At 39.3% G+C, this 17,970-nt stretch overlaps 1 protein-coding gene across 12 annotated transcripts in view; it reads right to left on the bottom strand.

Annotated features, from left to right (window-relative positions):
- The window catches only part of psip1a (PC4 and SFRS1 interacting protein 1a), a 280,260-nt gene that overhangs the window by 121,115 nt on the left and 141,175 nt on the right, over nucleotides 1–17,970 (bottom strand). For all 12 annotated transcript variants that reach the window (XR_014029853.1, XR_014029854.1, XM_081361202.1 and 9 more), the window contains one exon: nucleotides 3,126–3,264. Coding sequence is in view for 10 of the 12 variants with exons in the window: in XM_081361202.1 (XP_081217328.1) it covers nucleotides 3,126–3,264 (139 nt within the window). In the remaining 2 variants the exon portion in view is untranslated. The remainder of the gene's footprint in view (nucleotides 1–3,125; nucleotides 3,265–17,970) is intronic.

Here is a 17,970-nt window from a genome sequence, read left to right as displayed (position 1 = left end):
GTGGCGCTGCGCCGAAACGCAGCATGTAGCCTCAGGACATGCTTGTGATGATATGTGCCTTGTTTGGTCTGAATATGATAAAGCATTGCGGAGATACAGGCTTGTGTCTGTTTTCGCAAGCGCTACGTAAAAATTATTCGTGGGTTTATCGAAAACGGTTAAGCGAATCAACTTGAATTCCATAACTTTTTTTTGGCATGGTCTGGACATGATCTAGTTCAATTTTCGTGAAAATCGGAGCAACGGCCTAGGAGGAGTTTGAAAAAGTAGATTTTTCGGAAAATTCAAAATGGCAGAAAAATTTCCATGACGGAAAATGACGTCATAGGCTGCAAAAGCCCTTGTGGTTCAAAAGTTATTAGCATAAACATGAGTGCAACTTTGGACAGTTGGTGGCGCTAGAGGGAATAAGTTGGAGACTCCAAATTTGCTATGTCGATAGATCAGACTGTCCTCTATCAGTGTGCCAAATTTCATAACTTTCCCGCAAGCGGTTCTATGGGCTGCCATAGACACCCAGTCGGAAGAAGCGGAAGAATAATAATAAGAACGGTAACAGATACAATAGGTGCCTCCGCACCTTCGGTGCTTGGCCCCTAATAATAGGAATGGGAACAGATACAATAGGTGCCTACGCACCTTCGGTGCTTGGCCCCTAATAATAAGAACACTAACGATTACAATAGGTGCCTCCGCACATACGGTGCTTGGCCCCTAATAAGAACGGGAACGGATACAATAGGTGGGTCCACACCTTCGGTGCTTGGCCCCTAATAATAATAATAACGCGAACGAAAACAATAGGTGCCTCCGCACCTTGGGTGCTTGGCCCCTAATAATAAGAACGCGAACGGATACAATAGGGGCCTCCGCACCTTCGGTGCTTGGCCCCTAATAATAAGAACGTGAACGAAAACAATAGGTGCCTCCGCGTTCCTCCACGTTCTTATCAGCACTTCGTGCTTGAACCCCTAATAATAAAAAAACTAACAATTGCAATAGGTGTTCAGCACTTTGTGCTTGAACCCCTAATTACAGAATTCTTGTATGAAAATTAATGTTACCCGTGTTATATTAAACTGCAATTTTAGTAATATTGATTCTGAACGTCATGGTTTTACTTTTAATTTACCCTGAATGAGAGTCAAACAGTTTCTCCGGTGTCCCGGTGGAAATCCTGGAGTCTTTTCCGTGCTCTCTCTTGATGGCCATCTCGGTTGAGTCTCGGTTTTGCGTCCGCTGTTTCGCAGGAGATTTTACAGAGCCTCTCAATTGAAGCTGATGTGGCAGTGTCATCTTCTCTGATGCTGGTCGTGGTCAATCCTTTCTTTTTTAGGTCCTCCATCATCTCCGTCGCGCTGTTATAAACAATGGGACCATCTTCAAAAAATACCTCAAGTTTAGCGGGGGGTGGTATCTGGAAACAGAGACCCTTCTCTTTGAGTATTTTAACTGATAGGAGTGTATGCCTACTTCTTTTGAGTCTCAGCGGGGTAATCCTGGTGGAAGTACACTCGCCTCCCTTTCAGGTAAACTTCCCACTTTTTCCATGCCGAATGGAGGACCAGCTCTTTAATCCTATATTCAAGAAAGTACAAAACAACCGATCAGGGAGTCGCTTTTGGCGGTAGCTTGGGGCTGAGCGCCCTGTGATAGCACTGTATCCCAAGTTCAGTATCGGGGAGGGACAATTCCATCTTGATAAAACTTTCAACAAACTCCTGTATGTTGTCACCTTCGGCCTACTCTGGGATTCCATACAAGCCTATATTGTTTCGTCGTGATCTTGCTTCGAGATCTGTCAACTTTGTTTGCATTTTTTGTTGAATGTCAAGGGTTTGGCATTGCACATCTCTAGCTTCCGCGCTCCACTATTCCAAATCCACCATCCGGTGTTCGGCCTCCTCCTCCTCCAGATCTTTGGCAATTTCGTTCAGTTTAAGGTTGATGTCCGTACTCATGCTTGCCAAGTCAGTTTTCCAGTCTATGGTGAAAATCTCTTGAAAGTTGTTTAGTTCTGTTTTTACGTCAGATCGAATAGCCTTAATTTCAGAATATATAGCGCTAATGCAAACTTGCATTGCATCCGCGGCCTCGTTCTCACCAGCGTTGTCATAGTCATAATTCTCCTTTGTTTGTCTCTGTTTTCTCAGGTCTTTGGGATGATTTGCCTCTAGCTTTTCGTTGTTTCTCCCCCTCCATATTTGTTCATCAATTACACGGTGTAAAGTTAAATTAAACAGGGGAGTATAACCGACTTGTCTGGGAGCTCGTGTTCTACACTGCCACTCGTTTCGACAGTTCCTCAAAACATTTTCACAAACATTTTTTATTATTAACAACTCAATCCATATTCACCTTTCAGATTTCTCTTCCAAAATGTTCATTCTGTTTAAAAATACAACCTATAATATTCAACAGGCAATTTCAAATTCATTCATAAAAAGGGATTTACAGAAATGGAGCAAGCAGTAAGTATTTGTAATGATTATCAGGGCCAGTATATATGGAAAAGCTGATAAAGACACAAAAGCTGTGTTTACATTTAAGTCTTCACTGTTATTTTTTGTACAGGTAAGCAGCTTTCTCTACTATGTTGAACAAGATTATAATGTTGTTTCCCCGATACTGACGTACAGATCAAACGTTACAAATAAAGTAGACATATTTCTCTCAGTTGTTTAGTTTCCTTAAGTTTATATCCCGGCGCTGTGCTGCAGTACTGGGGCTCAATATGTCATAGCCTAGGATTCCCCTGCCGTCGGGACGCTTAACGTAGCTTAATGGACTAATACAGTGATATAAAAGACCAAACTCGCACCTTATTGGGAATGTAGGTTATACTATATAGGCTATAGGCAAGCAGATGGACAGAATATGAATGTAACATTCAAAGTTTCACATTAAGCATTTCCCAGTGAAATCCGGGCAATATTTTTATATATTTAAAAACAAATATTTTTAAACAGAATGAACATTTTGGAAGTGAAATCTGAAAGGTGAATATGGATTATTGAATTTTTAATAATGAAAATGTGTGTGAAATGTTTTGAATTTAAATAAATCACAGCTTAAATATACAACCATGTTGAATTTCAGCCCATAAAACGGCAAGACAACAGCACCTTATGTCCGTTAAGCTCCACTTTAGGGTTGTTTTCAATCTCCCATAAGCCTTCATTGAAGCCCTTCCTTTTGTTTGGTTTGCCATATTTGTCTTTGTTAGTCAAATAGGGGAAGATGTCTTTGGGACCCAAGAATGCTCTGAAACATTAAACAGAAAGCACATAATACACAACTATGACATTTAATTATCCATAACTTAACTGCAGGATCTGGGGCCTCATGTATAAAACTTTACATAGATTTTTTAACCATGCATACTAGGGCTGTCACTTTTTATTCGATATTCGAATATGAATTCGAACATGACGTGAAATATCCATAATCGAACTATAAATAAACTATCTGGTTTTTAAAGTGCCATGTGTAGCGCATTTTTTACGGTCTATGATTAGACTGTTTGTTTTTTATTTTATTGTTTGCCATCTCATCCAGTAGCGGGCGCTCTAAACATTTTGTAGCATAGGCCCATGACCAAATCAAGCGAATAATAGCCAATAGCCACCCTGTTTTGAAAATGGAAGATAACGCACAGAACGGCCAGCCTGAGCGGACAATTACAACCCCAACTCATCTAAAAAGTAGTGAGTGTCTGGAAATATTTTGAGTTCTACACCAGGGATAGACAACTCCGGTCCTGGAGGGCCACTGTCCTGCAGAGTTTAGCTTTAGCCCTGATAAAAACTCACCTGCCTGTATCTATTTAGTAATCCTGAAAACACTGATTGCCTTGTTCAGGTGTGTTTAATTAGGGTTGGAGCTAAACTCTGCAGGACAGTGGCCCTCCAGGACCGGAGTTGTCTATCCCTGTTCTACAACGTAGATGGTAAAGATATTCAAATATATTCGAATACATTGCTTGATATTTGATACCCGTTCGAATTTGATTTTTCTCAAAAGTGACAGCCCTAATGCATACACCAGAAACTGTGCAAAATTCCCTTTATAAAACCCAGTCAGCAGAAGATTGTGCGTACATGCATCTACACCCAGTCTCCTCCCCAAAATAACCATATATGGAGCTTACAATGCCTAGTTTTACCATGCATATTCTCATCTGCATATTTCCATCTGCATATTCCCATCCATGTGATGCCATGTTTAACCGTACAAGACATTAGGAAAATATGAGATACAGTATATTCTTTAATGGAAACATATAGGTCTTTTTTTTTGCAGTGTAAATACAATTGTCTGACTGCGCATCACTGACAAAACATTGAAAAAAAAAAAACATGCAAATCTTAGTTTCCTTCAAATTCTATCCTTTAAATACAATTGTATTTTTCATTATGTTGGGAAGATCACAGAAGGAGTTATCACTAGGATACTGTCTGCCTGCACACGACATCAACAGCACACCTCTGTGCAGCAGAGGTTGTACATTATTGCCATCAGACCTTTTCAAACCAGCCAATAGACCGTTGCACTATCGAACAAAAGTGTGCATCATTGATCATTGTTCTCGCAAGAAATATTTTCTCAGATGTTCTGCAATTTAGTTTATAGAGGAATTATCATGACCTAGCACTCTTCAGTGTCATTAACCCTCTGGGGTCGGCAAACGCGCCGGCGCGTTTTGCTCTATTTTTTTCACATATAGACTTAAAATACTCCATTTATGGTCATACAGACTCAAGAAATATGAAAAAATAAACTGTAAAATGTCTACTTTTGTATGTTTCCACTTACAATCGAAACAAAAATGTGTTTTTGTAAAATAAAGAAAATAAACAGGGGTGAGGCTTTTTGCCTCTGCGTCTCCGTGAACTTACACAAAACTAAGTAAATACTATTCACCCAGACATGAGCTATATATCTTTATAATCATTTAAGCGTGTACTTGTAAATTATCTAATTCAAAATGAAAACAAATATTCTCTGTTTATGTAATCTGTATGAAAAGAGAGAGATGTCAGTCATTCTCATTTCAGCTCATTATCTGCTAATGTGAACACGCCTACGGAGTGTGCGCATGCAAACATGTCAACGCCCTCATCAGCTGGATAAAACACAAAGTTTAATTAAAGCTGCAAGCAGCGATAAAAGGGCCCTCGCACTCGTGCCATCGTCACTCGGTGGCTTTAGGAAGACAGAGCATGGTTGGGCAATGTGCAATAAAGGAGGTATATATAGTAAGAGTATATCAAAGTCAGTTACAAAATGTTTTGTATTATGGTGATAATGACATGCTTCATGACTCAGCTAAGTGTTGCTAGCATGTTTAGTATGTTTCTAGAATGCTTAGTACACAATAATTATGTGGTTAGTACTGCATTACTGTGTTAACCATGTCAGTTTCTGTTGCCAGTAGGTGGGGCTGTGTCTATATCTGAATATCGCTATGTAGATGTGTTCAGTGCAGGACTTTTATCAAACATGTGAAGTTTGGGGCAGATTGGACATTGTATGCTTGAGTTACAACAAATTCCTTTAGCTTTTCTAGCATGCTTTAGAACTTAGCTAAGTGTTGCTAGCATGTTACTTGCAAGTTACATATTAAGTTTGGGGTAGATTGAACATCCCATGCCTGTGTTACAACAAATTCCCCTTTAATTGCAGTAATAGCATGATTTAGCACTTAGCTAAGTGATTGATAGCATGTTTTAGCATGTTTCTAGTATGTTGCTAGTCTGTTTAGCACCTGCTGACACTTTTTTTATATGTTATTAGGAGACCACAACAGTGTTAAACATGTCACTTCCTGTTGCCAGCAGGTAGCGTTATGACTATAACTGAATATGAGCATGGATGTGTGTTCAGGAAAGAACTCTTATCAAACGTGTGAAGTTTGGCGCAAATTGGACATTGCCTTCTTGAGTAACAACAACGTCATGTTTCATTGAATTAGCATGCTTTAGCACTTAGCTTAGCATTGTTAGCATGTTTTAACATGTTTCTAGCATGTTTAGAACTCGATGTCATTTTTAACATGTTGCTAGAACGGCATCAATGTGTTAAACATGTCACTTCCTGTTGCCAATAGGTGGCGCTATTACTATAACTGAATATTCATTGAATATTCACATCATGTAGATGTGTTCAGGCCATGACTCTTATCAAAAGTGTGAAGTTTGGGGCAGATTGGACATTCCATGCCTGAGTTACAACATATTCCTATTTAATTGCAAAAATAGCATGCTTTAGCACTCAGCTAAGTGTTTGCTAGCATGTTTTAACATGTTTCTAGTATGTTGTTAGCATGTTTAGCACTTGCTGTCACTATTTTATATGTTATTAGGAGTCCATAACAGTGTTAAACATGTCACTTCCTGTTGCCAGCAGGTGGCGCTATGACTGTAACTGAATATGAGCATGGTCATGTGTTCAGGACAGAACGCTTATCAAAAGTGTGAAGTTTGGGGCAGATTGGACATTCCATGCCTGAGTTACAGCAACTTCCTGTTTCATGGCAAAACATCGAAATTTGTCAGGCCGTCGAGGACCCGCCCTTCAACGAAAACTCAAGATCTTCGCAATTTAATGTCGCAAAGGCCTTAAGATTACACTCACCAAATTTGAAGATGATCAGATTAAAACTGTAGGAGGAGTTCGTTAAAGTACGATGCCTGAAAATGGCAAAAACTGCACAAAAATCTGAGAGGAAGTTCAAAATGGCTGACTTCCTGTTGTGTTTAAGGCTATGCTCCAAGAGACTTTTTTGTAGGTATTAGGTCATTACATGAATGTACCGAATTTCGTACACGTACGTGGAACGTTGCGGGAGGCGCACTCCGTTGAACTTTTATAGGTGGCGCTATCGAGCCATTTCGCCCCGTACAATTCTGAAACCTATATCAGATGTAAATTTTCGCCAGTTTTACTTCAAGTATTACTTTTTTATTTTATTATACACTCAAAATATTCCACAACAAATCCTTTAAATTTAATGTAAAAATAAAAACGAAAGTAAGCAGTGTTGGGTTCACGTAACCCTCTCATTAGAATCAAAATGTTTCAACATTTGCCATGTATTTGGATGCTAAACTATTCTTAATAAATAGTTATAGGTATAGGTTTTGTATAGGTTAATATAGGTTTTGTACTTCACTCGTGTTCCAATATCGACGGAAAAAAATCATCCTCCACATGCGCAAAAAAGTACTTGGAAACATCACAGTGGAGAGGTGCTTACTGTGAATGGTATGAATTGTTCTGACTATTTAAACAGAGCAGTGTAATTTGTATATGTTAGGTTGACTATTTTATTATTATATTTTATTAACCCTCTGGGGTCTGAGCTGTTTTTGGGGCCCTTGAGATGTTCTGACATGCCCTGACATTTGTGCTTTTTTCAGTTGCTTATAAACATATTAATGGCAAAGGTGTAAATTCACTCTATAAAGCACAAACAGGGCTACCATAATATGTGAGCCACGTGTATGTACATGTTTTCATTTTTGAGAGAATAATGTTTATGCATGGTTATTGAAAAAAATAAAAAATAAAATTTCTGAAATAAGGCCACAAAACACATAGTAAATATGTGTCAATAAGACTTTTGAATAATGGATGTCCTCGCCTAGTGTTTTTTCTTCAAAATTATGTGAAAATAGTCTTGCTTTATCGTTCACATAAAACCATACATTGATTTAAATTGATGTAAAACAGGTTTTGCTTGGAAAGCCAATATGCGAGGAGGCGTGAACGAGGAGTGGTTTACAACAATGTCCCACCCACTCTGCATAATGACTCTGCATAATTAGCCATTCATTCAGGTGTGACACTGACTGAGCCACAATGCAAGGACAAAAGATATATTTAGAAGAAGACTTATATTGACCATTTAAGATTTTGCTTACATCTATCTTGTAAATATGTTTTGCCATTTTATTAAAAAGGTTACAATTACAACAATATTACAATTTCAACAATATTTCAAGTGTACTCTTTCTTTGTAAAAAAAAAATGATTATAGGCCTACATTTAATCTTTGTATTCATTACTTTCATATTTCGCCTGACTGTAACGTTGTTTTCATGAAATATTAGGGCATATTGTTAATTTGCAGTTTAATACGTTGCTTATACAAATAGCCTACATTTTATTTCAAAATATTTCAGTCGATTTTTACTCATCTCAGTATAGCAATACAGCTTGCTGAAACATCATCATTCATTCACACACGCGATTTAAATTTAAACTGTCTTTGCCAGCTGTGGTAAACAGCGCGCATCTCTGCCGTTCATTCATTCATAAACAGAAACCCACGTGAAGAAATTCACGTAAGAAGGAAAAAACTTACTAGTATTCCTCAGCTCACTCCTCGATATACCCGCACTTCTGGGGGACATTTTCCATTATTATTCCTCACAGCTGCAAGACGGTGTAAACAAGTAATGATCTGAATAAACTTGTGTTTTTTTCTCGAGCTGATATGGGGGCGTTCACAGGATTGCGCGGATTGCCTCAGCCATTTGCGTTTGAATAGCGCGCGCTCTCCGTGGGCGGAGTCACATTACATCTGAATCAGATGTAATTAGCTCGACTGGAATCGCTCTCTTTTAATACAGATTTCACAAGATGAGAATATTTGTTTTTTATATAATTACTTCATTAAAAAGAAGAGAATTCAAGCTTCATGCCTGTGTGACTGTATGCCTGTTTGACTGAGTATTCTGAGTTATTGTTCATTTTCGGACGCGTTTCAGAATGGACTACACTGGCAGAGAGAAGGCAGAACTCGCTTCGTGTTTATTTTTCTTCATTTGGCAAAAACCACAGCACTTTGTTTTTATTGTGAGTATACACAAAAATAATACACATTTAACAGAATCGATTGATGTATGAAACTTTTGTAAAATCAAAGTCAAAAGAGTATTTCGGGTCTCAATTCAACTCATAAGGAAAAAAGCGAGCAGATCACGCCGGCGTGATCTCCGACCTCTGAGGGTTAAGGCTATTATGAACAGGCGGTGATGTCAAGATTGCAATGCTGGAATGTGTGTGTGAGTGTGTGAGTGAGTGTGTGTGTGTGTGTGTGTGTGTGTGTGTGTGTGTGTGTGTGTGTGTGTGTGTGTGTGTAGAGCGTGGTCGAACAGTAGAGACATAAAAACATAGGCCACTTGGCTACTCCGTCGTTTTGTTCATACAGGACATCATTCAAACTGCAAAGTGTTAACTTATATTTGTGTACAGTCACAATAAAACACAACATTGTGCTTTTGTAAAATAAATTCAAGCAATCCACCCCCCGAATATATATATATATATATATATAAGACAGAAAACTTATTACCTTATTCTGATTTTAGGATACACTCAAAATATTCTACAACAAATCCTTTAAATTTAATGTAAAAATAAAAACGAAAGTAAGCAGTGTTGGGCTCATGTAACTCTCTCATTAGAATCAAAATGTTTCAACATTTGCGATGTATTTGGATGCTAAACTTTTCTTTATTATAGGCTTTGTACTTCACTCGTGTTCCAATATCGACAGAAAAATCATCCTCTTCACACGCGTGAAAATGTGCTTGGAAACATCACAGTGAAGGCGCTGCTAACCGTGATTGGTACAAATTGTACTAAACAATTCTTCAATTGAAAAAAAATAATAATAAAATGGGTTTAGTTCTGATATTTGTATAATTTTATATAGAAATAAATGGTGTATAATTAAATTTTTAGAAGATATGAGGCTTTTAGTGTTTCCTTTTTTAACATTACTTTAATCCCTTGCCATAGCAAAACCATTTGAGATATTTATTATCCGTTCACAATTTAGCAACTTTAATGTATTTTCATCATGTTGAAAAAGTTTGGTGGCATGAAATAAACCACTTAAGAGGAGTGGGTAAAAAATCAGAGACTGATTTTGCAAAGAAATCCACATTCAAACCAAAATGTCTGACTTCCTGTTGCTCGGAGCTAATGACTGTAAATTAGAAAGTTGTCCGGCTCGATGAGACCAATATAGGTACTGATTTTTTAAACTGTAGGTAAAACTAACCCCCCCCACTTTTGTCAAAAGCATTTTGAAAGTGACACACTTCCTGCTGCCAGTTGGTGGCGCTATAACTTTGACTCACAATAGTTACATCCATCTGATAGGCCCCTTACCACGAACACACTGCTGAAGTTTCATTAAGATCAGTTAATGTATGCAGAAGTTATAACACTTTGTGTTTCTCTTTTCTCGCCATAAATTCGTGTCCTCGCCACGGCCAAACCGTTCGAGATATCAAAAATCCGTCCGCAATTTAGCATCCTCAATGTCTTGACTTCATGCTGACCGAGTTTGGAGGTGATTGGATGAATTCTCTAGGAGGAGTACATCAAATTCCACAGCATGTGCCTTTCAAACAACCCATAATAGCCGACTTCCTGTTGGGCGGAGCTAATAACTTAATGTGTGGAAGTTGTTCGGCCTGATGAGATCTATATGTGTGCCGAGTTTCATATTAATTCATGCAAGCGTGTTTGATATATGGACCAAGTTTTCAGACCCCGTTCAAGGGGGCGCTGTCGAGCCCCCCTGCCACGCCCAGGTACCAGCTTCAGCATGGCCCTGATGGCCGCAGGTTCTGACCTGTGTGCAAAGTTTCAAGAGTTTTCGAGCATGTTAACCTGTTAAGCCTCACCAGTGCGTCGGCGCACTGAAGCGTTTTTTTTTATATATAGCTCAAAGTTACTATCAGATTTAATGTTATACTTCGACAAACTATACATCATTAAAAAGATATAAGACTCAAGTTTCAGTATTTGACCACTATTGTATTCTGAGAAACTTATAGCGACAGTTATTTCTTAATTTGTGTCAGGAGTTATGAAATGAAAAAATGAGTCGATACCTTTGATATGAATTATGCGCGTCAGCCGCTTTCATTTATAAAAAACTCCCGTGCTGTCGTCATGACAGCGATACACAAAACAACGTCCCTCAGGGCTTTAGCTCAAAAATGTCCAGATTTGGAGAAATATTGATATATTCTCATAGATTCACATCATATTTCTATAGACAGGAATAATATTTATTGAATTTATACCCAAATGCGTCGATGTAATCATTATGAGCGCTTGCATACTCTGATACTGTGTTTTCAATTCATACCAATAGCCTGAGGGCGCTACATGCACAATAATAGTCCATATATAGAACATGAAGAAGAGCCATGATCATGTGACATTCCAGGACGTCACTGATACACACAAAGCTCCAGAGTTCGCGCTGTAAAATGCAGATACAGGTGTTTTGAAGATAATAAACATGATTGCAATGATATTTGAGTTACCTGTGTTTTTCAAGACATGCCAGGTATTTTCATAATAATAGATTATATTTATAATGTAATGCTAATCTATATAGACTATCATTGTGCAGAACAGTATACAATAGTATATTTTCTGTCTGATTTTTTTATCTGAAGCCAAATTAGATCACAGAAGATTATTTTAAATACTCCACTTGCGTTTTAAAGTAGGTTTGGAGCACAAACATGGTTTTAATCTCATAAATTGTCGTGTATTGATGGTGTGCTAAGCTAACATGCTAGCTAGCCCTAGGTGCACCTGCAACCTAGAAGTTATATTTTTATGTTTTTTTGAATGCTTACTGAAAGTTTCTTTATTCAAGAATGTTCTTTATTCTTTATTTAAAATGTGAGGTGAACTTTGAGAAAAGAAATTAGGGACTGAAACCCTATGAATAGCATGTGAATAGCCAGTTGTTAGTAACTATAATGCAGACAAAAGAAATGCATATTTAGAGCCATAACCAGGCTGGAGAGGTGTGAATGTGTGCAGGGGGAGACTGAGACTGAATGGGGATCGTTTGCACCACAAAACAATAGAGACAATAAGACTGAATGGATGACTTAGAAGATGACTAAACATCAGCAGCATCTTAGCGTCAAATCAAAATAAAGTCAACTGACATGGTCTTGAAAAACATTTAACTAAATACAGAGTTTTGGACTTATTATCTTCAGATTTTAAACATAAAATGTTTAGACATGTGGCTTTAGCTGTAGTGCATTTCTAGATTGCTCCAGTGCCAACTTCAATTTTATTTTCATGAGGATGTTTCATTAAAATTAATTTCTAATAACTTTACAAAACTTTGAAGCTATTTATAACAATTTTTGTCATTATGACAATAATTAATTCTACATTTACAATAAACTGCCAGGTGTCAGCTTTCAAATGAGACCATACTTGTGCTTTTAGTACAAAGGGTTCATGAACTGTATCTGTTTCAGTTTGGGTATGTCATTTCTGGGGATTTTTGAAAAGTGGGGTTGCAGCTTAACAGGTTAAGGGCCCCAAAAGACCCTGAAACCTTGAAAAACAATTATAAAAGCAACTTTCTCCTAACAGACAAATCCCCCACACCCCACACACAGAGACACAGATACAGAGAGAGAGAGAGAGAGAGAGAGAGAGAGAGAGAGAGAGAGAGAGAGAGAGAGAGAGAGAGAGAGAGAGAGAGAGAGAGAATTCTCCAAAAAATCACATTCAAAACAAAATATCTGACTTCCTGTTGGTCGGAGCTAATAACTCTGAAATTAGAAAGTTGTCCGGCTCGATAAGAACAATATACATAGCGATTTTTGTGATTCTAGGAAAAACTAAGCCCCCATTTTTGACTAAAGGTGGCGCTACTGAGCCATTCCACCATGCTAAGAGTCTCAAAAGCATCAAAAAAGAATGTTAAAGTTTGATGCGTTGCCATGGCAACAGTATCTAAGATATCAATAATCCTTTCACAGGTCTACATCTGCCGTGTGTCTACATTATACACAAAGTTTGAAGCAAATCGGGTAAAAATAAGAGAGTGATTTCAAAGCATTTTGAAAGTGACACACTTCCTGCTGCCAGTTGGTGGCGCTATAACTTTGACTCACAATAGTCACATTCTTGTGTTCGGCCTCTTACAACGAACACACTGCTGAAGTTTCATTAAGATCAGTTAATGTATGCTGAAGTTATAACACTTCGTGTTTCTCTTTTCTCGCCATAAATGCGTTTCCTCGCCACGACCAAACCGTTCGAGATATCAAAAATCCGTCCGCAATTTAGAATCCTCAATGTCTTGACTTCATGCACACCGAGTTTGGTGACGATTGAATTCATTTTCTAGGAGGAGTACATCACATTCCACAGCATGCGTTCTCCAAACAACCCATAATAGCTGACTTCCTGTTGGGCTGGCGTGAAACTTGACAGAGGGAAAGTTGTTCGGCCCGATGAGATCTTTATGTGTAACGAGTTTCATATTAATTCATGCAAGCGTGTTTGATATATGGACCAAGTTTTCAGACCCTGTTCAAGGGGGCGGTGTTGAGCCCACCTGCCACGCCCATTTCTGAAACTTTTCACATGTCTACTGGCTAATAAGTGTTATGTGTCTGTCGAGTTTCATCCAATTTCAAGCATGCAAAGAGTCTCAAAAGCATCCGAAAAGAATATTAAAGTTTGATGGGTTGCCGCGGCAACAGTATCTAAGATATCAATAATCCTTTCTCTTTTCTCTTTTCTCGCCATAAATTCGTGTCCTCACCACGGCCAAACCGTTCGCGATATCAAAAATCCGTCCGCAATTTAGCATCCTCAATGTCTTGACTTCATGCTGGCCGAGTTTGGAGGTGATTGGATGAATTCTCTAGGAGGAGTACATCAAATTCCACAGCATGTGTTTTTCAAACAACCCATAATAGCCGACTTCCTGTTGGGCGGAGCTAATAACTTAGAGTGCGGAAGTTGTACGGCCTGATGAGATCTATATGTGTACCGAGTTTCATATTAATTCATGCAAGCGTGTTTGATATATGGACCAAGTTTTCAGACCCCGTTCAAGGGGGCGCTGTCGAGCCCCCCTGCCACGCCCAGGTACCAGCTTCAGCCCGGCCCTGATGGCCGCAGGTTCTGACCTGTGTGCAAAGTTTCAAGAGTTTTCGAGCACGTTAAGGGCCCCAAAAGACCCTGAAACCTTGAAAAACAATTATAAAAGCAACTTTCTCCTAACAGACAAATCCCCCACACCCCACACACACACACAGAGACACAGATACAGAGAGAGAGAGAGAGAGAGAGAGAATTCTCCAAAAAATCACATTCAAAACAAAATATCTGACTTCCTGTTGGTCGGAGCTAATAACTCTAAATTAGAAAGTTGTCCGGCTCGATGAGAACAATATACATACCGATTTTTGTGATTCTAGGAAAAACTAAGCCCCCATTTTTGACTAAAGGTGGCGCTACTGAGCCATTCCACCACGCCCGTTTCTGAAACTTTGCACATGCCTACTGGCTAATAAATGTGATGTGTCTGTCGAGTTTCATGCATTTTCAAGCATGTGAAGAGTCTCAAAAGCATCCGAAAAGAATATTAAAGTTTGATGCGTTGCCACGGCAACAGTATCTAAGATATCAATAATCCTATCACAGGTCTACATCTGCCGTGTGTCTATATTATACACATAAAGTTTGAAGCAAATCAGATTAAAATAAGAGGGTGATTTCAAAGCATTTTGAAAGTGACACACTTCCTGCTGCCAGTTGGTGGCGCTATAACTTTGACTCACAATAGTCACATCCATGTGATCGGCCTCTTACAACGAACACACTGCTGAAGTTTCATCAAGATCAGTTAATGTATGCTGAAGTTATAACACACTTCCTGTTTCCATTATTCGCCCTAAATTCGTTTCCTCGCCACGGCCAAACCGTTCGAGATATCAAAAATCCGTTCGCAATTTAGCATCCTCAATGTCTTGACTTCATACACACTGAGTTTCGAGGGTATTGGATGATTTCTCTAGGAGGAGTACATTAAATTCCACAGCATGCGTTTCCAAACAACCCATAATAGCCGACTTCCTGTTGGGCTGGCGTAAAACTTAGAGCATGAAAGTTGTTAGGCCCGATGAGATCTATATGTGTGCCGAGTTTCATATTATTACATACAAGTGTGTTTGAGTTATGGACAAGTGTTCGGATCCCATTCCAGGGGGCGCTGTCGAGCCCCCCTGCCACGCCCGGGTACCAGCTTCGGTCCGGCCCTGATGGACGCGGGTTCTGACATGTGTGCAAAGTTTCAAGAGTTTTTGAGCATGTTAAGGGCCCCAAAAGTGCCCGAAAGGTTGACAAAATAATAATAATAATAATAATAATAAATATAGCTGCGAGCAGCGATTTGCGGGCCCAAGCCGGTGGCACCGCCACCCTGGTGCCTTTAGTTACACTAAAGGCACCGGGGTGGCGGTGTCACCGGCTTGAGCCCTCCATCGCTGCTCGCAGCTATAGTTATACATATACAGTGAGGAAAATAAGTATTTGAACACCCTGCTATTTTGCAAGTTCTCCCACTTAGAAATCATGGAGGGGTCTGAAATTGTCATCGTAGGTGCATGTCCACTGTGAGAGACATAATCTAAAAAAAAAAAAAATCCAGAAATCACAATGTATGATTTTTTAACTATTTATTTGTATGATACAGCTGCAAATAAGTATTTGAACACCTGAGAAAATCAATGTTAATATTTGGTACAGTAGCCTTTGTTTGCAATTACAGAGGTCAAACGTTTCCTGTAGTTTTTCACCAGGTTTGCACACACTGCAGAAGGGATTTTGGCCCACTCCTCCACACAGATCTTCTCTAGATCAGTCAGGTTTCTGGGCTGTCGCTGAGAAACACAGAGTTTGAGCTCCCTCCAAAGATTCTCTATTGGGTTTAGATCTGGAGACTGGCTAGGCCACGCCAGAACCTTGATATGCTTCTTACAGAGCCACTCCTTGGTTATCCTGGCTGTGTGCTTCGGGTCATTGTCATGTTGGAAGACTCAGCCTCGACCCATCTTCAATGCTCTAACTGAGGGAAGGAGGTTGTTCCCCAAAATCTTGCAATACATGGCCCCGGTCATTCTCTCCTTAAAACAGTGCAGTCGCCCTGTCCCATGTGCAGAAAAACACCCCCAAAGCATGATGCTACCACCCCCATGCTTCATAGTAGGGATGGTGTTCTTGGGATGGTACTCATCATTCTTCTTCCTCCAAACACGTTTAGTGGAATTATGACCAAAAAGTTCTATTTTGGTCTCATCTGACCACATGACTTTCTCCCATGACTCCTCTGGATCATCCAAATGGTCATTGGCAAACTTAAGACGGGCCTTGACATGTGCTGGTTTAAGCAGGGGAACCTTCCGTGCCATGCATGATTTCAAACCATGACATCTTAGTGTATTACCAACAGTAACCTTGGAAACGGTGGTCCCAGCTCTTTTCAGGTCATTGACCAGCTCCTCCCGTGTAGTTCTGGGCTGATTTCTCACCTTTCTTAGGATCATTGAGACCCCACGAGGTGAGATCTTGCATGGAGCCCCAGTCCGAGGGAGATTGACAGTCATGTTTAGCTTCTTCCATTTTCTAATGATTGCTCCAACAGTGGACCTTTTTTCACCAAGCTGCTTGGCAATTTCCCCGTAGCCCTTTCCAGCCCTGTGGAGGTGTACAATTTTGTCTCTAGTGTCTTTGGACAGCTCTTTGGTCTTGGCCATGTTAGTAGTTGGATTCTTACTGATTGTATGGGGTGGACAGGTGTCTTTATGCAGCTAACGACCTCAAACAGGTGCATCTAATTTAGGATAATAAATGGAGTGGAGGTGGACATTTTAAAGGCAGACTAACAGGTCTTTGAGGGTCAGAATTCTAGCTGATAGACAGGTATATATATATATATATATAAACACACACATACACACACACATATATATACACATATGTAACAATATATATATATATATATATATATATATATATATATATATATAAATAATTACCTTTTTTTGGATGCTAAACTATTGTTTATTATATACTTTGTACTTCACTCACGTTCCAATATCGAAGGGAAAAATTATCCTCTTCACATGCTCAAAAATGTGCTTGGAAAATTCACAGTGGAGCGGTGCTTACTGTGAATGTACGAATTGTACTACTGACTATTTAGAGCAGTGTAATTTTTATATGTTAGGTTGACCATTTTATTATTATATTTTATTAAGGCTATAATGAACAGGCTGCAATGTCAAGATTGCAATGCTGGAGTGTGAGTGTGTGTGTGTGTGTGTGTGTGTGTTCATGTTTTTCTATCCCGGTGGGGACTTTAACCTGAATGCACACAGACTCATGGGGACTCGTGTCACAGTGGGGACCTAAATAGAGGTCCCCATGGGTAAACAAGCTTATAAATCATACAGAATGAGTTTTTTTGGAAATGTACAAATGCAGAAAGTTTTCTGTAATGGGTAGGGTTAGTGTAAGGAGATAAAATATACAGTTTGTACAGTATAAAAATCATTAAACCTATGGAGAGTCCCCACAAAGGTAGTAAACCGTGTGTGTGTGTGTGTGTGGGTGTGTGTGTGTGGCGTGGGCGCGATTGAACAGTGGACACATAAAAACATACTCCGTCATTATACAGGACAACATTCAAACTGCAAAGTGTTAACTTATATTTGTGTACAGTCGCAATAAAACACAACATTGTGCTTTTGTAAAATAATTTCAAGCAATCCACCCCCCGAAAGGCGCTAATTTTAAAATGAAACTAAAATGCTCATGGCTGCACGGGCATTCACGGCGAGGAACGAGCAGAACAGAGTGAACGTTTTTCAGTTAATTCCTACTTCCATAGGAATTCATTTGAAACGCTCGCTCAACCACTATCAATGTCAGTGCGGACGAACATATTTTACTTTCGTTTTTAAGTTGGCGATTCAAAAGCCCCCAGCGGTGTCACACGTCGATTAACCGGTGGTAAAATATTCTCACCGTCACATACCTAGTATATTTTTATGTAGATACAATAGGCCTACCTGATTTTGAACACAAGAGGGCAGTATAGCC

The sequence above is a fragment of the Scardinius erythrophthalmus genome, assembly GCF_964197995.2.
Source record: "Scardinius erythrophthalmus genome assembly, chromosome: 3".
Taxonomy (NCBI): domain Eukaryota; kingdom Metazoa; phylum Chordata; class Actinopteri; order Cypriniformes; family Leuciscidae; genus Scardinius; species Scardinius erythrophthalmus.
Note: the sequence above shows the minus strand (reverse complement) of the source record. Positions and strands in the feature narration are given on the sequence as shown.